Source organism: Podarcis tiliguerta, assembly GCF_965153285.1.
Source record: "Podarcis tiliguerta genome assembly, chromosome: Z".
NCBI classification, from domain to species: domain Eukaryota; kingdom Metazoa; phylum Chordata; class Lepidosauria; order Squamata; family Lacertidae; genus Podarcis; species Podarcis tiliguerta.
This window is the reverse complement of record NC_139553.1, coordinates 18,551,557-18,568,043: the sequence shown is the minus strand read 5'-3', so window position 1 is coordinate 18,568,043 and position 16,487 is coordinate 18,551,557. Positions and strand designations below refer to the sequence as shown.

The 16,487-nt window shown below is 45.5% G+C and overlaps 1 protein-coding gene across 2 annotated transcripts in view; it reads left to right on the top strand.

Moving 5' to 3' along the window:
* GPSM1 (G protein signaling modulator 1) overlaps positions 1–16,487 on the top strand; it is a 54,740-nt gene that overhangs the window by 919 nt on the left and 37,334 nt on the right. For both annotated transcript variants that reach the window (XR_014507208.1, XM_083423679.1), the window contains exons 2-8: positions 6,066–6,287; positions 7,662–7,797; positions 8,561–8,703; positions 10,645–10,768; positions 12,256–12,371; positions 14,005–14,160; positions 16,309–16,417. Coding sequence is in view for 1 of the 2 variants with exons in the window: in XM_083423679.1 (XP_083279805.1) it covers positions 6,066–6,287; positions 7,662–7,797; positions 8,561–8,703; positions 10,645–10,768; positions 12,256–12,371; positions 14,005–14,160; positions 16,309–16,417 (1,006 nt within the window). In the remaining variant the exon portion in view is untranslated. The remainder of the gene's footprint in view (positions 1–6,065; positions 6,288–7,661; positions 7,798–8,560; positions 8,704–10,644; positions 10,769–12,255; positions 12,372–14,004; positions 14,161–16,308; positions 16,418–16,487) is intronic.

The window sequence follows — 16,487 nt, the reverse complement described above, 5'->3', positions numbered from 1 at the left end:
TGCACCACTGGGGATGCTTTGCAGCCCACGGTGACCCCCAAAATAATTTGGGTGAAGCAGGGCTGGACAGCATTGGGGATCCAGAGGTGCTTGACTTTTTCTTAGGATGTCCTAATGAGATCCTGGAGTCATAGGCTGCATCTGCATTTAAAGTGCTGCAATACCACTTTAAGACAGCTTCCCCTAAAAACTCCCGGGAATTGTAGTTTAAGGGTGCTGAGAGTTCTTAGGAGATTCCCCCATACCCGTCCCAGAGCTGCAGAACCTAGAGTTCCCTGGGGAAGAATTAAACCACACTTGGAACTCAAAACCCCTGAACAAACAAGGGTTCTCATGATTCTTTTTTTTGGGGGGGGGAGGAGCCACAGCTGTTTAAAATGGTATATAATCCTGCTTTAAATGTCTAGTGCTGGCAAGGCCTCAGAAAAACTGCAGGTGTATATCTGTGATTCTTGCATTCCAGGGGGTTGAACTAGATGACCCTTGGGTGTCCCTTTCAGCTCCATGATGATTAAGGGCCTGATTTTGCAGAGTCAGAAATGCTGGGGTGTGCTTTAATTGTGTATTGCAGTGGAACTCCAGGATTTCTAAAAAGGCCTTGGGTGCTGGGTCTGGGTCCAGGGTAAGACCACCCTGCGGGGGGGGGGGGGGTTGGTAGAGAGAGCATAGCCAATTGTGGCTAGTATCCATTGATAGCCTTGCTTGCCCTCTGCCATGTCACCTCTTCCCTCTCTTTTTCTCTGCCTGGAACCCCGGAGAGCTGTTGATGCTGCCGGCCAGAGCAGGAAATGCTCATTTGCATAGGAAGCCCAGCATTACTTACTTTGACCATCAGCAGCTCTCCTAGTCCTCATAGTTCTGAAGAAATCAGAACCTGGGGTGTTCTGTATGCAGCACAGATACTCTGCCACTGAGCTACAGCCCTTCTAGGTCAGAATGAGTCGACGGCCTGCGTTCCTGTGCCATTTGGAAGCCATTTGCCATGGCCAGAGAAGCCTAGACCAGGGCTACTACCTCGCTGCTGGATCAGGCAGCTGTTTCTCTGGGCCACAAGCTGCTTTGCTGCCCCACCCCAAGGCCCAGAAACCACAACCATGTTGGATTTGGAACCTGGTCCCTAGAACGTGGGCTCCTCGGGGGGGGGAAGAATGTCAGGCGGGAACGGAGGCGAGCAACCACTTTTGGAAGGGACCAGTGTTTCCTTTTCCTTTGCAATCCTCTACTTAGCAAAAATAAAATTACAGGGTTCCTTCCAGGGACCTGCAGTGAGGCAGCTTCTGGATTTACAAGATTTGCTAGGAGAGGAGAGTCCATGATCCCCAAGGCCCCGTGCAGTGCTTGCCTGATACTGGAGCATATTTCTCTCTCCTGTTATAATTCCTGGCTCCCCTTTAAACAGAAAAATAATTACAGGGGTGCGAGGGGAGTTTTTTAAAGAAGACTCTGCTGGATCAGTCCAGCATCCTGTCCTCACAGTGGCTGAACAGTTGCCTGGGGAAACCTGCAATCAGGACCCGAGCACAAGAGCAATACTCCTCTCCTGCGTTTCCCAGCAACTGCTGAGAAGCATCACTGCTTCTAACTCTGGAGGCAGACAATAGCCATTGCGGCTAGTAGCCTTGACAGCCTTCGCCTCTTCCAAGAAATTACCTAATCCTGTTTCGAAACCATTCAGGATGGAGGCCATACTGCCTCCTGCAGGAGGGAGTTCCATAGTTTTGGGCCAACAACGTTCCATCACGGGATGTGAGTTACTTATCTGATTGTGTGTGTGTGTGTGTGTGTGTGTGTGTGTGTTTTAAAAAAATATAGATGGGTTTTTTAATGGCTTTCGGGACAGATAAAAGAAAGGGCTTCTTCACGCAGCACATAGTTAAATTACGGAACTGTCTCCTGCAGGAGGAAATGATGGGCACCAACTTGGGTGGCATTAAAAGAGGATTAGGCAGATTCACAGAGGAGAAAGCTATCTGTGGCTGCTTGCCAGGACCCCAGATGTTGGAAACTGCAGGAGGGGAGAGTTGCTCTTGTGCTTGAATCCTGCTGCCCATAATGGGCATCCGGTCCTCCACTTATGTGGAGAGGATGTGAGGGTAGATGGACCACTGGCCTGATCCAGTAGGGTTCTGCTCTTTTGGAACCTCCAGGTCCAGAGGCAGCTTAACTGAATTCCTAGCTTCTATGGGGCATTTGGCCACTGTGAAGAAAGGATGCCATGGCTTGATCCAGCAGGCCTTAAGTTCCTCTTGTTTGCATTGGTGCTGTTCCTACCCCCAGCCCTTTCCAGATCCTTCCACGTCTCTTGTGTATTGAGCAGCTTCTGAAGGAGCTTGCACGAAGCCGGATGCAAATCTTCGCACGATTTAAACAAAGAAGAGTGAAGCAAACAGATGCAGGCCACTCATCCGAGCTGGGAACAGAGATGGCATTATGGGATTCCGGAGGATGGATGCACAGGGTGGGCAGAGGAGCATTCCCAGAAGCATGGTGGCAGCATCAGAGAAACAATAGTGTCTTTAAGAAATATGGACAGAAGACAGGCTCTTGTCAGAATTTGGCCGGCTGGGAAAGGGTCAACAGGGTGACTCTGTCAACTTCAGTTTGTCTGGAGTTTCGTATTTCCCTTCTCTTATCTTTATGAGTTTACTCCTGCATTGCAGGGGGTGGGGCTAGATGACCCTTCAGTTCTACAGTCCCATGAGTCTGTTGACGTAAATGCAACAAATGCAATGGGGAGGAAAAAGAAGTGCAAAGAAAAGCAGTGTGTGATATCTGGGAGAGACTTCCTATTAGGTTGAGAGAGGACTTAAGGCCATTGGCTGAACTAAATTTAATGTTGTACTGTGGAGAGGGAGTCCTCTGTGTCTGTATTTAGAACCACAGAACTAGAGCTGGAAAAGCTCATCTAGTTCAATGGCCCACAATGCAGGGAATCACGACCAAAGCGTCCAACCTCTTTTTAGAGATCTTCTGAGGTCATAGAATCATCCACTTGCAGAGTTGAGGGAACCCCAGAACAGTCCAGCACTCTGCAGTGCAGGAATCACAGCTAAATCACAGCTACTTGGGACATACAGTGGTACCTCGGGTTACATGCACTTCAGGTTACATACGCTTCAGGTTACAGACTCCACTAACCCAGAAATAGTACCTCTGGTTAAGAACTTTGCTTCAGGATGAGAACAGAAATCATGCTCCGGCGGCGCGGCGGCTGCAGGAGGCCCCATTAGCTAAAGTGGTGCTTCAGGTTAAGAACAGTTTCAGGTTAAGAACGGACCTCCGGAACGAATTAAGTACTTAACCTGAGGTACCACTGTATAAAACAAAATCCTGCCAAAAGAGCACAGAATTTTCCAGGACCCTCCAAGCCTTTTGGCAACACTTGTTGTTGTTGTTGTTGTTGTTATCATCACCATCCTCTTATTTCATTTCATAATGTATGTAAAACAGAGAACCATTATAACAACAGATGAAAATTAAAAGATGGAAAAACAAAACTATAAGGCACGTAGAATGAGTACAGTTGCACAGGTAGCAAAGTTCCAGGAAAGAATAATAGAATTGGAAAGGATCCCAAGGGTCATCTAGTCCAACCCCTGAAATGCAGGAATATCAGCATTATGAGATTATCAAGTCTAGTTCCAGATTTGCCAGGCTTGGGATGAAGGTTGCCTAGAAAATGAAATGTCCGCTGTATATGTCCTAAAAGAATGCCAAGCTCTATATAAAGTGCCTGGCGGTTCTAGTCCTCATTGATATCAAATTAGGTGTCATTTCCTCTATTATAGCTATATTCCAGAGTGAGTGGCTCCAAGGGCCCTGTGTAAGATTTTGGGCTGTTTTCCAATGATCTACCCCATTGTTTTGGAGGTGAGGCGGCCAGGACTTTTGTCCCCTTTTGCAGGGCTGTGTTAACTCTGGGGAGGAAGGAAGGCTTGTGCAGCAAAGTCTGTTGAGCATCTGGTTGCCATTAAAGACCCAAGTGGGAGCTGAGTGCCTCAGAGAGAGGAACAGGAGAAGCTCCCCCCTGTAATTATCTGGAGCAAATCCTGACCATGTGATCTGCAAACGGATGTACAGGGCCTGGACGCCGTGTTCCCGGCGAGATGAAAAGAGCAGCTCCCTGGCAGCCGGCCGGACTTGGCGAGGGCTTTTGTCATGGATGGATTGAGCCCAGCCAGAAGCCAGCCCAGGCACCACTCTCTGGGTTGCCGTGGTTATCTAACACAGCTTCTGATTCCTCACACTCAGAGGAGCGGCCCAGAGGTTGCTTGGTGTTGCAGAGGCTGCTTTCGGGAGTAACCAGAAAGCTGGAGGACCAATTTTCAGCATCCTTAAGAAAATGCTGTCCAGTCCAGTATCCACTTCTCAAAGTTTCCAAATGCCCCTAAGAGCCTAGGAGTCCAGATAGACTGCCTCTGGGCCTGGAAGATAGACACTGGGGCTAGTAACCATTGATGGCCTTCTCCATGAATTTGTCCAATCCTTTTATAAAGCCATCCAGTTTGGTGGCCACCACTGCCTCCGACGGCAGTGAGTTCCACAGTTTAACTGTGCATTGTGTGAACAAGAACTTCCTTTTGTCTATCCTGAATCTGAATGATGACCTTCTGCTGTTTCCCTTCTGGGCCACACATGGCTTGCAAGTAAGTCCCCTTTCCCGTGACCTTGAGGCACCCTCCTCCATTTCCCTTCCCCATGGGGGTTGCAATCAATCAATTCCCCATCTCGCGCTAACCTCTGTTACTCAACAGTGAACTCTGCGTTTGATCAACACAGCTTGTTGAGGTTAATCGATTTTGGCTAATGTGACACCCAATGAACAGTGTCGTCTTTGCTGTGCTTGGAAGTCCTCATTTGCCATTTATTTTATTTTTAAAATTAACACCCTGCCTTTCTGCTTGAAGGACGAGCTTTCAGAGCGATGCACAATGATGGATAATCAAAACATGTTTTAGACAACAGCAGGTGAAAAGGAAAAGACAGCAATGAGTTAGCAGTAAAAACATACCATTTCATTCCTTCAATTTATATACCACCTTTAATCAAAAGGCACAAATCTCAGTATCTATACATGTTGATAATGTGATCTTGGCAGCGCACATCGTCATGGGAACTCAATGGAAAAAAGCCCAAAATCTGACATTGGGCATTTGGGATCACTCACAATGGACTATAGCTGTAATAGAGAAAATTGCACTTAACTGAGATTTTGATGAGGACTAGAACCTCCAGACACTTTTTATAAATGATTTGGCATTCTTTTATGAAGCCATAATTTTTAAAAGCAAACCTTGTCATAATCCTGGCATATCTGGAACAAGACTCAGTCATCAAATATGCTGATATTCCTGCATTTTCAAGGGTTGGACAAGATGACCTTTGGGAATCCTTTCCGATTCTGTATTCTTTCCTGAGACTTGGTTATTTTAACCCCTGTGCTGCTAGACTCGTTCTACATTCTAGTTTTATGGTTTTGCTTTTTCATCATCCTTTAATTTTCATCTGCTGTTCTCATACATTTATATACAGTGATAGATATAGATAGATATAGATGTGTGGGACGCGGGTGGCGCTGTGGGTTAAAGTCTCAGCGCCTAGGGCTTGCCGATCGAAAGGTCGGCGGTTCGAATCCCCGCAGCGGGGTGCGCTCCCGTTGTTTGGTCCCAGCGCCTGCCAACCTAGCAGTTCGAAAGCACTCTCGGGTGCAAGTAGATAAATAGGGACCGCTTACTAGCGGGAAGGTAAACGGCGTTTCCGTGTGCGGCTCTGGCTCGCCAGAGCAGGGATGTCACGCTGGCCACGTGACCCGGAAGTGTCTCCAGACAGCGCTGGCCCCCGGCCTCTTGAGTGAGATGGGCACACAACCCTAGAGTCTGTCAAGACTGGCCCGTACGGGCAGGGGTACTTTACTTTACCTTTACTATAGATATAGATATAGATATAGATATAGATATTCCAGAAATATCCGAATGTCAGTGCACAAAAAAAAAGATAAAAACCCAAACGATTCTAGTAATAAATAATTATAATAATATATTTGCTGTACATGTTTGCCCCCATAGGATGGAAGCCTCTTGCTTGGAGGTGGCCCTGGAAGGAGAGCGTTTGTGCAAAGCCGGGGATTTCAAAGCTGGGGTGGCCTTCTTTGAAGCGGCTGTTCAGGTGGGAACAGAGGACCTGAAGACACTCAGTGCCATCTATAGCCAGCTGGGCAACGCCTACTTCTACCTGAAGGAGTATTCCAAGGCTCTGGAATACCACAAACATGATCTCACCCTAGCTAGGTAAGTGTCCTGCTGCCAGAAGGATGTATTTATTCTCTCATTATGAACATCAGAAGAGATCAAGCCAATGGCCCATCTAGTCCAGCATCCTGTTCTCACAGTGGCCAAATACCCCAAAAAACCTAGGAATCTAGATAGTGTGTCTGGAGCTCTTGAGGTCCCATCAGAGTGTCGGAAGAGCCTGGCTGCTGGATCAGGCCTGTGGCTTGTCTAGGCCAGCATCCTTTTCCCATGACGGCTGAACAATTACCTCTAGGAGAAATGAGCAAGCAGGGTCCGAGCACAAGAGACTTCTCCCCTCCCGTGGTCTCCAGCAACTGGTGTTCAGGAATATTGCTGCCTTCATTGTGGCCAGTATCCATCAATAGCCTTCTTCATCCTTTAATCTGTCCAGTCCTTTTTTTTAATGCCATCCAACTTGGTGGCCATCACTGTCTCCTGCTGGAAAGAGTTCTGTAGTATCTGTCCGGCAATGGTCAGCTTCATCGGATGACCATGAGTTGTGGTGGTATGAAAGAGGGAGAGAAACTTCTACCTGTCCAATTTCTCCATGCCATGCATAATTTTTATAACTTTCCTGCATTGCAGGGGGTTGAACTAGATTTCCCTTCTGAGTTGTATATATTGCCTATACAGTTAGGACTGGCTGTTATGCTCAGTTTCCTTGAAATCATGGATAGACGTTTGTGGTGGTGGTGAGAGCAACAAAAAATATATATAATATACAAAGATTATATAATTTGCCTACGAAATCAGCAGCAGGCACCTTCAATGTATTCCGTTCAGCACCTGCTGAAAACATTCAGGTGCTTAGAAAGTGGGTGTGAATTTTAATCTGTTTTAGTATTTTATATTTTTGCAGTCTAGTAGTGTCAACTTTTATTGTTTTACCTTTTTGTAAACAGGTTTGGGTTTTTTTCCTTACAATCAAGCGTTGTGTATACATTTTGCGAAATATACCGTATTTTTCGCTCTATAACACGCACCCGATCATAACACGCAAGTAGTTTTTAGAGGAGTAAAATCCGTAGGCATGCCACCTGTAGGCATTCCCTCCATAACACGCACAGACATTTCCCCTTACTTTTTAGGAGGAAAAAAGTGAGTGTTGTGGTGCAAAAAATACGGTATATTCCACAATAGTTAATCGATGTCTGTTTTTAACTTTTTATTCTACAATTTGCGGGGGGGGGGGGGCGAGTTGCTGTAAACCAGTTACATAGTCAGAGGGAAGGGAAGAAAGGACAGGAGGAGACAGGAGGAAGGGAAGGGCCCTGTTGGGGTGCTTCATTCCTTCCCAACCCTGCCTGGGTCTTCTTTGTGGCTTTGCTGGAGTGGAGCCACCCAGAACCGCCTTCTGCTTTCTCTCTACAGGACCACTGGGGACCGCATCGGAGAAGCCAAAGCCAGTGGCAACCTGGGAAATACGCTGAAGATCCTCGGGCAGTTTGATGAGGCCCTGGTCTGTTGCCAGAGGCACCTGGACATCTCCCAGGAGCTGGGAGACAAGGTACCTGCACACTAAAAAATAGCACCACGAAACGGCAGGCGCAGGAGGGGAGAAATGTTCTTGCCCTCGGGCCCTCCTTGCACAGGGCTCCCTATGGGGTTTCTGGGTGGCCACCATGAAGGCACCCCTTGGCCTGATCCATCATGGCTCCTTATATGGATGTCAACAGTGATAGCAGAGCTTCCATACCCAGGGGCAGTCTACCTGTGAATGACAAGTCGGGGTGGGTGCTGCTGTTGAGCTCAGGTTCTGATTGTGGGTTTTCCATAATGGTCATCTGGCATCTGGTTAGCCAATAAGGACGGGAGTCTGGACTAGATGGGCCATTGGCCTGATCTGGCAGTGGCCAGGCGTATGCTCTTATGGCACCTCCAAGTCCAGAGGCAATCTGTCTCAATTTCCAGGTTCTTAGGGGCATTTGTGAGAGGAGGGTGCTGGGCTATAATGGCCCGTCTGTGGCCTGAGCCAGGCTCTCCTTAAGGTTGTCTCTTTTGATAGCAGACTATGTATACGGAAGATGGGGAACAACTGTGGGAGAGTTGCTTTTGCACTCGGGTCCTGCCTGGGGGCTTCTCTTTGGGGCATCTGGATGGCCACTGTGAGGACAGGATGCTGGACTAGATAGGCCACTGACCTGGTCCAGCAGGGCTTTTCTTATGCATCCATTCTGAAATCAACAGGGATGAGGACCCTGGTCCATACAACCAGTGTAAGAGAGAAACCCAAGGCAGCATGAATACCTTTTCTCCCCCACCTCTTCTAGGTTGGAGAGGCGAGGGCGTTGTACAACATTGGGAACGTCTACCACGCTAAAGGGAAGCAGCTGTCTTGGAGCTTGCCCCAGGAGCCTAACCACTTGCCTGAGGAAGTCCGGGAGAGTTTGGAGAAGGCGTCCGAATTTTACGAGTGAGTGACAACCCCTTATTGAGGCAGTGAGGCTAGAATTATAGAACCGTAGAGTCATCTAGTCCAGCTCCCTCCAGCGCAGCTCCAGTGCACCTGATGTCCAGCAGAGTCTTTGTAAAAATGCCCCATTCTCTTTCAGCCTCACTTCATTCAAAGATGCTACCCTTGTTGCTCCCCTGCTGTGCCTCAATGCCCCCTTTCATGCGAGATATTCAGTCTTTGAGGATGGCCCCCTCACCAGAAGAGCCTGCTGGATCAGGCCCATTGCCCACCTGGTCCACCAGACTGTACTTGCAGTGGCTGAATTGTTGCCTGTGGGGAACTAGCAAGCACCATTTGCTCACAAGAGCTCTCTCCTTCCTGTGGTTTCCAGCAGCTGCTGTTCAGAAGCATTACTTCTTCTGACCATGGAAGCAAAGCATAGCCATTGGGGCTGGTTGCCATTGACAGCCCTCTCCTCCTCCATGAATTTGTCTACTCCTTTTTTAAGGCCATCTAAGTTAGTGGCCATCACTGCCTCCTGTGGGAGGGAGTTCCATAGTTTAAGTAAGAAGTATTTACTTTTATCTGTCCTGAATCTTCCGCCATTCAGCTTCATTGGATGTCCATCAGTTGTAGTCTTAGGAGAGAGAGAGGAAAACTTTTTTATATCTGCTTTCCCTATGCTATACATCATTTTCTAAACTTCCTGCCCAAATGCTGCGACCTTTCCTCATAGGTGAGTCATCATTCCATCCCCTGGATCATTTTGGTTGCTCTTTTCCGGACCTTTTCCAATTCTGCAATATCTTTTTCACAAGGGGTTGCTAGAACTGTACATATCGTAGTATATTCCACAGGTGGTCGCCTCATAAATTTGTTTAATGGAATTATTATCCGGGCTGTTTAGTTTCAGTTCCTTTCCTAATGATCCCTAGCATGGAATTTACCACTCAGTGTGTCATCTTCATCAAGCTCTCTGCTATGACCCCAAGCTCTTGTTTCTGGTCTGGCACCGCCAGTTCGGAGGGATGCAGGTGGCGCTGTGGGTTAAACCACAGAGCCTAGGACTTGCCGATCAGAAGGTCGGCGGTTCGAATTCCCGTGACGGGGTGAGCTCCCATTCCTTGGAGCCTGCTCCTGCCAACCTAGCAGTTCAAAAGCACATTAAAATGCAAGTAGATAAATAGGTACCACTCTGGCGGGAAGGTAAACAGTGTTTCCATGCGCTGCTCTGGTTCACCAGAAGCAGCTTAGTCATCCTGGCCACATGACCCGGAAGCTGTCTGTGGACAAACACCGGCTCCCTCGGCCAATAAAGCGAGATGAGTGCCGCAACCCCAGAGTCGGTCACGACTGGACCTAATGGTCAGGGGTCCCTTTACCTTTACTGCCAGTTCGGACCCCTGGAGCAAGTACATGAAACTCAGATTTTTTTGCCGCAACATGCATCACTTTACACTTGTTTACATTGAATTGCACATACCTTTTAGCCTCCCATTCACTCAGTTTGGAGCTCCCTGCTATCCCTTTGTTTTCATGACTGCTGTTTTCCCCTCATTGATTTTCTCTGTGTGTCACATTTTTCTTAAGCTTTAATATTCTTAATTGTAAATTTCACTTTTCCTATACATTCCTATTTAAACTTTGACTTCCTGCCATTTCTTCCATGCTGCTCTTAATCCCATCCCATTTATGTACATTATTATAATAAACACTTCACCTAGAACATATTACTCTGTTTCATATATTATCATTTCCCCCGCTGCTCATATTTCAAATCCTGCTTGCGATTTCATCTGATTATGATATTTTTTCTAGATATTGCAACAAGGGCTTCCATTCTCCCATGCTTTCCTATTTTTGCTGTTAGTTTTGCCAGTTCCACATTGTTTCCCCCCCATTTATTGATTGCGAAACAAGAACAACATCAACACATTTTCCTTTTGTGGGCGATTCCAGGAAGAACCTCTCTCTTGTGAAGGAGCTGGGGGACAGAGCTGCCCAAGGCCGGGCATATGGCAACCTAGGCAACAGCCACTACTTGCTGGGCAACTTCAGCAAAGCCATCATCTTCCACAAACAGGTGAGGCTCAGTTGGGCTTTGTGGTGGGGTTGGAGCCTTTCATTCTCTGCGTCCCTTGATCTGCACCCAGCCCCTATGCTGTGATCTGATGACAGGGAATCTCAGTGTCAAAATGCAAACATATAATAAAGCCAAAATGTTTTTCTTTCTTTCTAAAGCATGTTTCTAATCCTCATCCATGCAGAGAGTAATTTGGCCTGGATTGGCTGAAAACTCCCAAACTGAAGAGCCTCTGGGCAGAGGCTGTTCACCATTCCCTTGGAGGGGAGCTGGGCAACACACCCACATCTCAGTCACGTCCAGCCCTTTCTTCATGAATTTGTCCAGTCCTCTTTTAAAGCCATTCAAGTGTGTGGTCATCACAGCCTCATATGGGACTTCTGTAGTTTAACTCTGCGCTGCCTGAAGAAGTCCTTCCTTTTCTCTGTTCTCCACTTCTATGATTCCCACATTCAGCTTCGCTGGAGGCCCATGAGCTGCAGCGTTATGAGAGAAACTTTTATCTGTTCATTGCCTTTACTCCCTTTCATACCAAAGCGGCTTATAAGTGAAAATACTTTTAAAAGCAAAAAGTGACAACATTTATAAAATTTATAAACTGCTTGTTCAAAAAAGTAAAATGAAATCTCCAAGCAGCAAACATGTCCGATTAAATACAAAACATTTCACCACCAGAAGCTGGAAATTCCTAAACCAATGGTATGATACAGTGTATTAGAAGAGTTATCTCAAGAGCAGTAACAAGGGGACAAAAGAAACATGACAATTTTTATGCTATTCTAGATTGTTCAGATGTTCTAACTTGTACAAATTCATCTTAATTTTTTTGACCCATCAACATCTGATTCCTGTAATGAAGAAAGCAGGGAAACAATTAATAATGGAATAGCTGCAGTAATAGGAAACCAGTGTATTATAATTCACCTGATTCAAATCTGAAGTGGGTTTCCTGTATATACAGAAATTCCTTTATGACGTCTCATTACCCTGTATCTAGTTGATTTTGAGATTGTTTCTAGCTATGCTTCTTGCATTTTAAGTTGTCTTTGTTGCACCAAAATTTCAATTTAAAAAAACCACACAATTCTGTGTACAAAATGCGACTAAACACACCCAAACAAATGAAAAGCAAATTCGCTTGAGATGGCAATTGAAAATGGAGATAAAATCAACAAATGCAACTGACTCATGTGTGGTCTTATTTTTATTTATTCATTGCGTTCATACCCCACCTTTGCTTTCAAGGAGCTCAGAGTAGTATCCGTGGTTCTCCTCCTCCCTGTTTCATCCTTGCAGCAACTCTGTGAGGTAGCTTAGGCTGATAGGCAGTGACTACCTAAAGGTCACCCAATGAGCTTCATGGCTGAGAGGAGATTTGAACTCTGGTCTCCCCCAGGTCCTAGTCCAAGAACAGTACACCCCACTGCCCAGTGTTTTTGCTGCTGCCGTTAACCACCTCTCTCTCTCTCTGCCTGCCTCCCTTCCAGCGCCTGGCCATCGCCAAGGAGTTTGGCGACAAAGCGGCAGAAAGGAGAGCCCACAGCAATTTGGGGAATGCCCACATCTTCTTGGGGAGGTTCGACATCGCTGCAGAGTACTACAAGTAAGAAGATGTCTCCCCTGCCACTTCTCAACCTGCCATGTGATTTTATTCTTATTTACTTATAGCTCACCTTTCCCCCCCATAGAGCTCAAGGGGTTGTACATGCTTGTGTTCATTCCTCATTGAATTCCCCACAAGAGCCCTGCAAGATACATTAGGCTGAGAGGCAGTGACTGGCCCTCAAGGTCCTCACACCCAGTGAGCTTCATAGCCAAAGGGGGAAATCAGAACTCTCATCTCCCAGGTCCTAGTCCAACTCTCTAAGCACTGCACTGTCTCTCCCTCTCTGCATGTGTACAAGTGAGAAATGGCATACACCTGTTGTGGTACAGCTCAGCTATTTGTGTGAACACCCCTAGAGACATTATATATGCATTGGGAGAGCAAATCCCTGCACCACAGGGTGTTGGACTGGGTGACCCTATTAAGAATTCTGTGATATTATGCAATGCCAGGAAGCACTTTACATTACTGCTTGGCTGGCTGGCCGCAACCGTGTTCATTTCCTGTCTGCCGTGCCATCCTGTAGAAAAATCTAAAATGCAGGAAATATTTTATTCGCTTCCATTCAGAGCATCCTGCTGCCACCTTCTGGTATCCAAGAATCTCCTCTGATTCCCTGTCCGTGAACTTTAGATAAGCTCAGACAAACAAATCCTCAGCAGGCACAAGAGCTATGATAATAATAAAAATTAAATATTGTAACATTGGCTTGGATATCTATTTCAAACCTATATTTACGGTGATATATTAATTCAGCCAACCAAGATAAGTGTAGAGGCTTTTGAGAATTTGAAAGGCTTTCACGCTTTGGTAACATTTCCTTGGTCTGAATAAAGATAATAACGCAATATGTTTAACAAGGAAGAGTCTAGTGGGAGCCTAAGGTTTCACCAGTTTATTACTGTATAAGCTTTTGGGGGCCGCAGTCCACTTCACCATCAAGTCCACGGAAGCTTAAGCTGCAATAAATTAAATTTATTAAAATGAAAGATAATAATTAGTAAAATGATTAATAGATTGAGGTGCTGCAAGACTCTGCGCTTTGCTGCAGGATTCTGACATTGCTATTATATTCCGTTTCCTGCAGGCTTACCTTTTTTTACAGTTTAGAAGGGGGAAACTATCTCTACTCCCTTCCAAAAGAAACCCACCACCACTTTACTATCCTGTTTTTAAAAATGTAGTTTGAGCCACAGAGTTGTTAAACAGGACTTTAAAATGCTTGAGGTCTCCCATCCTTTGTGTACATCCTGGAGAGCCCCACATGGGCTAACCTACCACTGAACAGAAGAAGAGCCTTCTAGATCAGACCCCGGACACATCTGGTCCAGCATCATTTCAGTCCAGCCCAGCCATCAGGGTGCTTTAGCTGTGATTCCTGCAGTGCACAGGGTTGGGCTAGATGACCCTCAGGGTCCCCTCCAGCTCTGCAATCCTGGGATGCTGTGAAATCAGCCTAGCAGGTTTATGGAAGAACAGGTCTTAGTGGGTAATGTTTTGGAACAACACCTTCAAGGATCATGTCCAACCTTATGCCATTTTAAACCTTTTCTTTATGCTCTCTATTTTCGGTTTACAGCATTTTGTTTAATAAAATATTTTTTAAAAAAGAATCTGCTTTTTAATGCAGGAAGACACTGCAGCTCTCCAGGCAGCTGAAGGACCAAGCAGTGGAGGCTCAATCCTGCTACAGCCTGGGGAACACCTACACCCTCCTGCAGGACTACGAGAAGGCCATTGATTATCACCTGAAACACCTGGCCATCGCTCAGGAACTGGGAGACAGGTGAGGTGGCAGTGGTGCAGCCGGGCTTAGAGTCATATCATAGAATCCTAGAGCTGTATTCCAGGGTCATCTAATCCAACTCCCTGCAATGGGACTTGATGGAACTTCGTATAAGGAGCCCCCTTTGAACAGCCATGTGCATGGCAGGGTGGGGAGGATTTGTTTGTTTAACTATGCTTTCAAATGAATATTTCCATTTCTGTTGATCACTGTTTTCAGACCTGGTTTTAATGCCTCTGTTATGCCTCTGGCATTGCAGGGAGAGATCAGGGCGGTTCTTCCCATGGCCCATGAACTGCAAGTGGCCCACGATGCCATTTTGACAGCCCTTGACAATTTTCTTTTTTTTAAAAAAAAAAAGATATTTATTGACATTTCAACATATTACAAAAATAAAAAAGAAGAATAAAAAGAAAAAGAAAATACAAAATAAAAACAGTTAAAAACAGATCAGTATTTCCATATCTTATCTTTCATTTGCTTGTTTCCCTGACCTCCTCACACCTCCCTTTTTTGTATTCCAGTTCAATTAGTTAATGCAGCAAATCCTTTCCCTCTTTGATTTTATCTTAATCTTTTATCTTAATATATTATAGCTTTAGATTATCACCTGTTCACAATCCATTTTTACATATTCCTTTATAACATTGCTGCTAAAAAACACTTAACTTCAATCCAACATCATTCTAACATTCATTAATTTTGCAGTATTTCTGTAAATAGTCTTTAAATTTCTTCCAATCTTCTTCCACCGACTCTTCTCCCTGGTCTCGGATTCTGCCAGTCATTTCTGCCTATTCCATATAGTTCATCACCTTCATCTGCCCTTGGGCAATTTTCAAGGGTGGGGGGAGACATTAAACATGAATTGTGAATATATGTTTTGTTCCATGCTTCATACATCTGTCTGTGTATTACATTTGTTTCATAGTTAAATATATTGAATCTAGGAGCTCAGGACTGCAATACCTCAAGGGCCACCTCTCCCCATATAAACCATCTCTGGCCCTGTGCTCATCATCTGAGGCCCTTCTTTGTGTGCCTCCTCCTTGAGAGATCCAGTGGGTGGAAACATGAGAACAGGCCTTCTCTGCAGTGGCTCCCTGTTGGTGGAAAGCTCTCCCCAGGGAGGTTTGCCTGGTGCCTTCATAATATATCTTTAGGTGCCAAGTGAAATTTTTCCTCTTCAGCTAGGCCTTAGGCTGATAAATATTGCACAGCCTTTTAAATGTGTTTGTGGAACTGGTGCGGGGGGGCGTGTTATTATTTGGCGGTTTTGTTTTACTTAATTACTTGTTTTTATCCTGTTTCTTATTTTGTGAACTGCTCTGAGAAGGGTGGTCTATAAATCTAATAAGATGATGATGATGATGATGATGATGATGATTATCATTATTAGGTGGGCAAATAGGGGTTGATTTGGGATATATCTACACTCATGTCGTTAGCCAGCTGAGGCCACAAGAGGGAGACAGAGATTTTGTATGGAGTTGAACTTGCCAAACTCTTATGTCTTATTGAAGCAAGAAATCACTTGTGGAATTCAGCATCATAATACTAAACTTGTGCAGATGGGAAAATCCCACTTCCCATCACCCCAAAGGCTGTTTCAGGGGTTCTCTCCACACATGCAACCCAGTTTTGGGAGCAAGAGGGGAAGTCTCAGAGTGGTTCACAGCCTACATTAAAACATCAAATCAAAGAATCCCAAAATAAAGCATTCCCAAAGAAAATCAAACCTAGTACAGACATTCCAAGCAACGCAATTAACGGGAGACTAAAATATTGTCTTCAAGATTACAAAAGAAGACATTACAAAGGTCAAGTATAGCACTCACAGTGAATGCAAGAAAGTTGACATACTGTACATCAGGAAGAACTTTCTGACTGTAAGAGCTGTATGACAGTGGAACGGACTGTTTTTAAGCAGAGGTTGGGTGGCCATGTGTCAGGGATGTGGAATTTCCTACATTGTTGTGGGTTGGACTAGCTGATCCTCAGGGTCCATTCCACTTCTACAATTCTATGTCTATATGTCATTCTACCTGACTGGGTGGTGCCTGGCAATCTCTACATGCCTTGAGTTGTCATGATGCAGGGAGGGGCATGATAGGAACATAAGTGAATAAATATACCTTTCCTTTTCAGAGTGGGAGAAGGAAGAGCTTGCTGGAGCCTGGAAAATGCCTACATCTCTCTCGGAAACCGTAAACAAGCCTTATACTTTGCAGAGAAACACCTTGAAATCTCCCAAGAAGTAAAAGCATTTTTTTTAAAATTTGTTGGTGGTCCGTCACATTTAATTATTTTATAATGTTGGGGGTGTC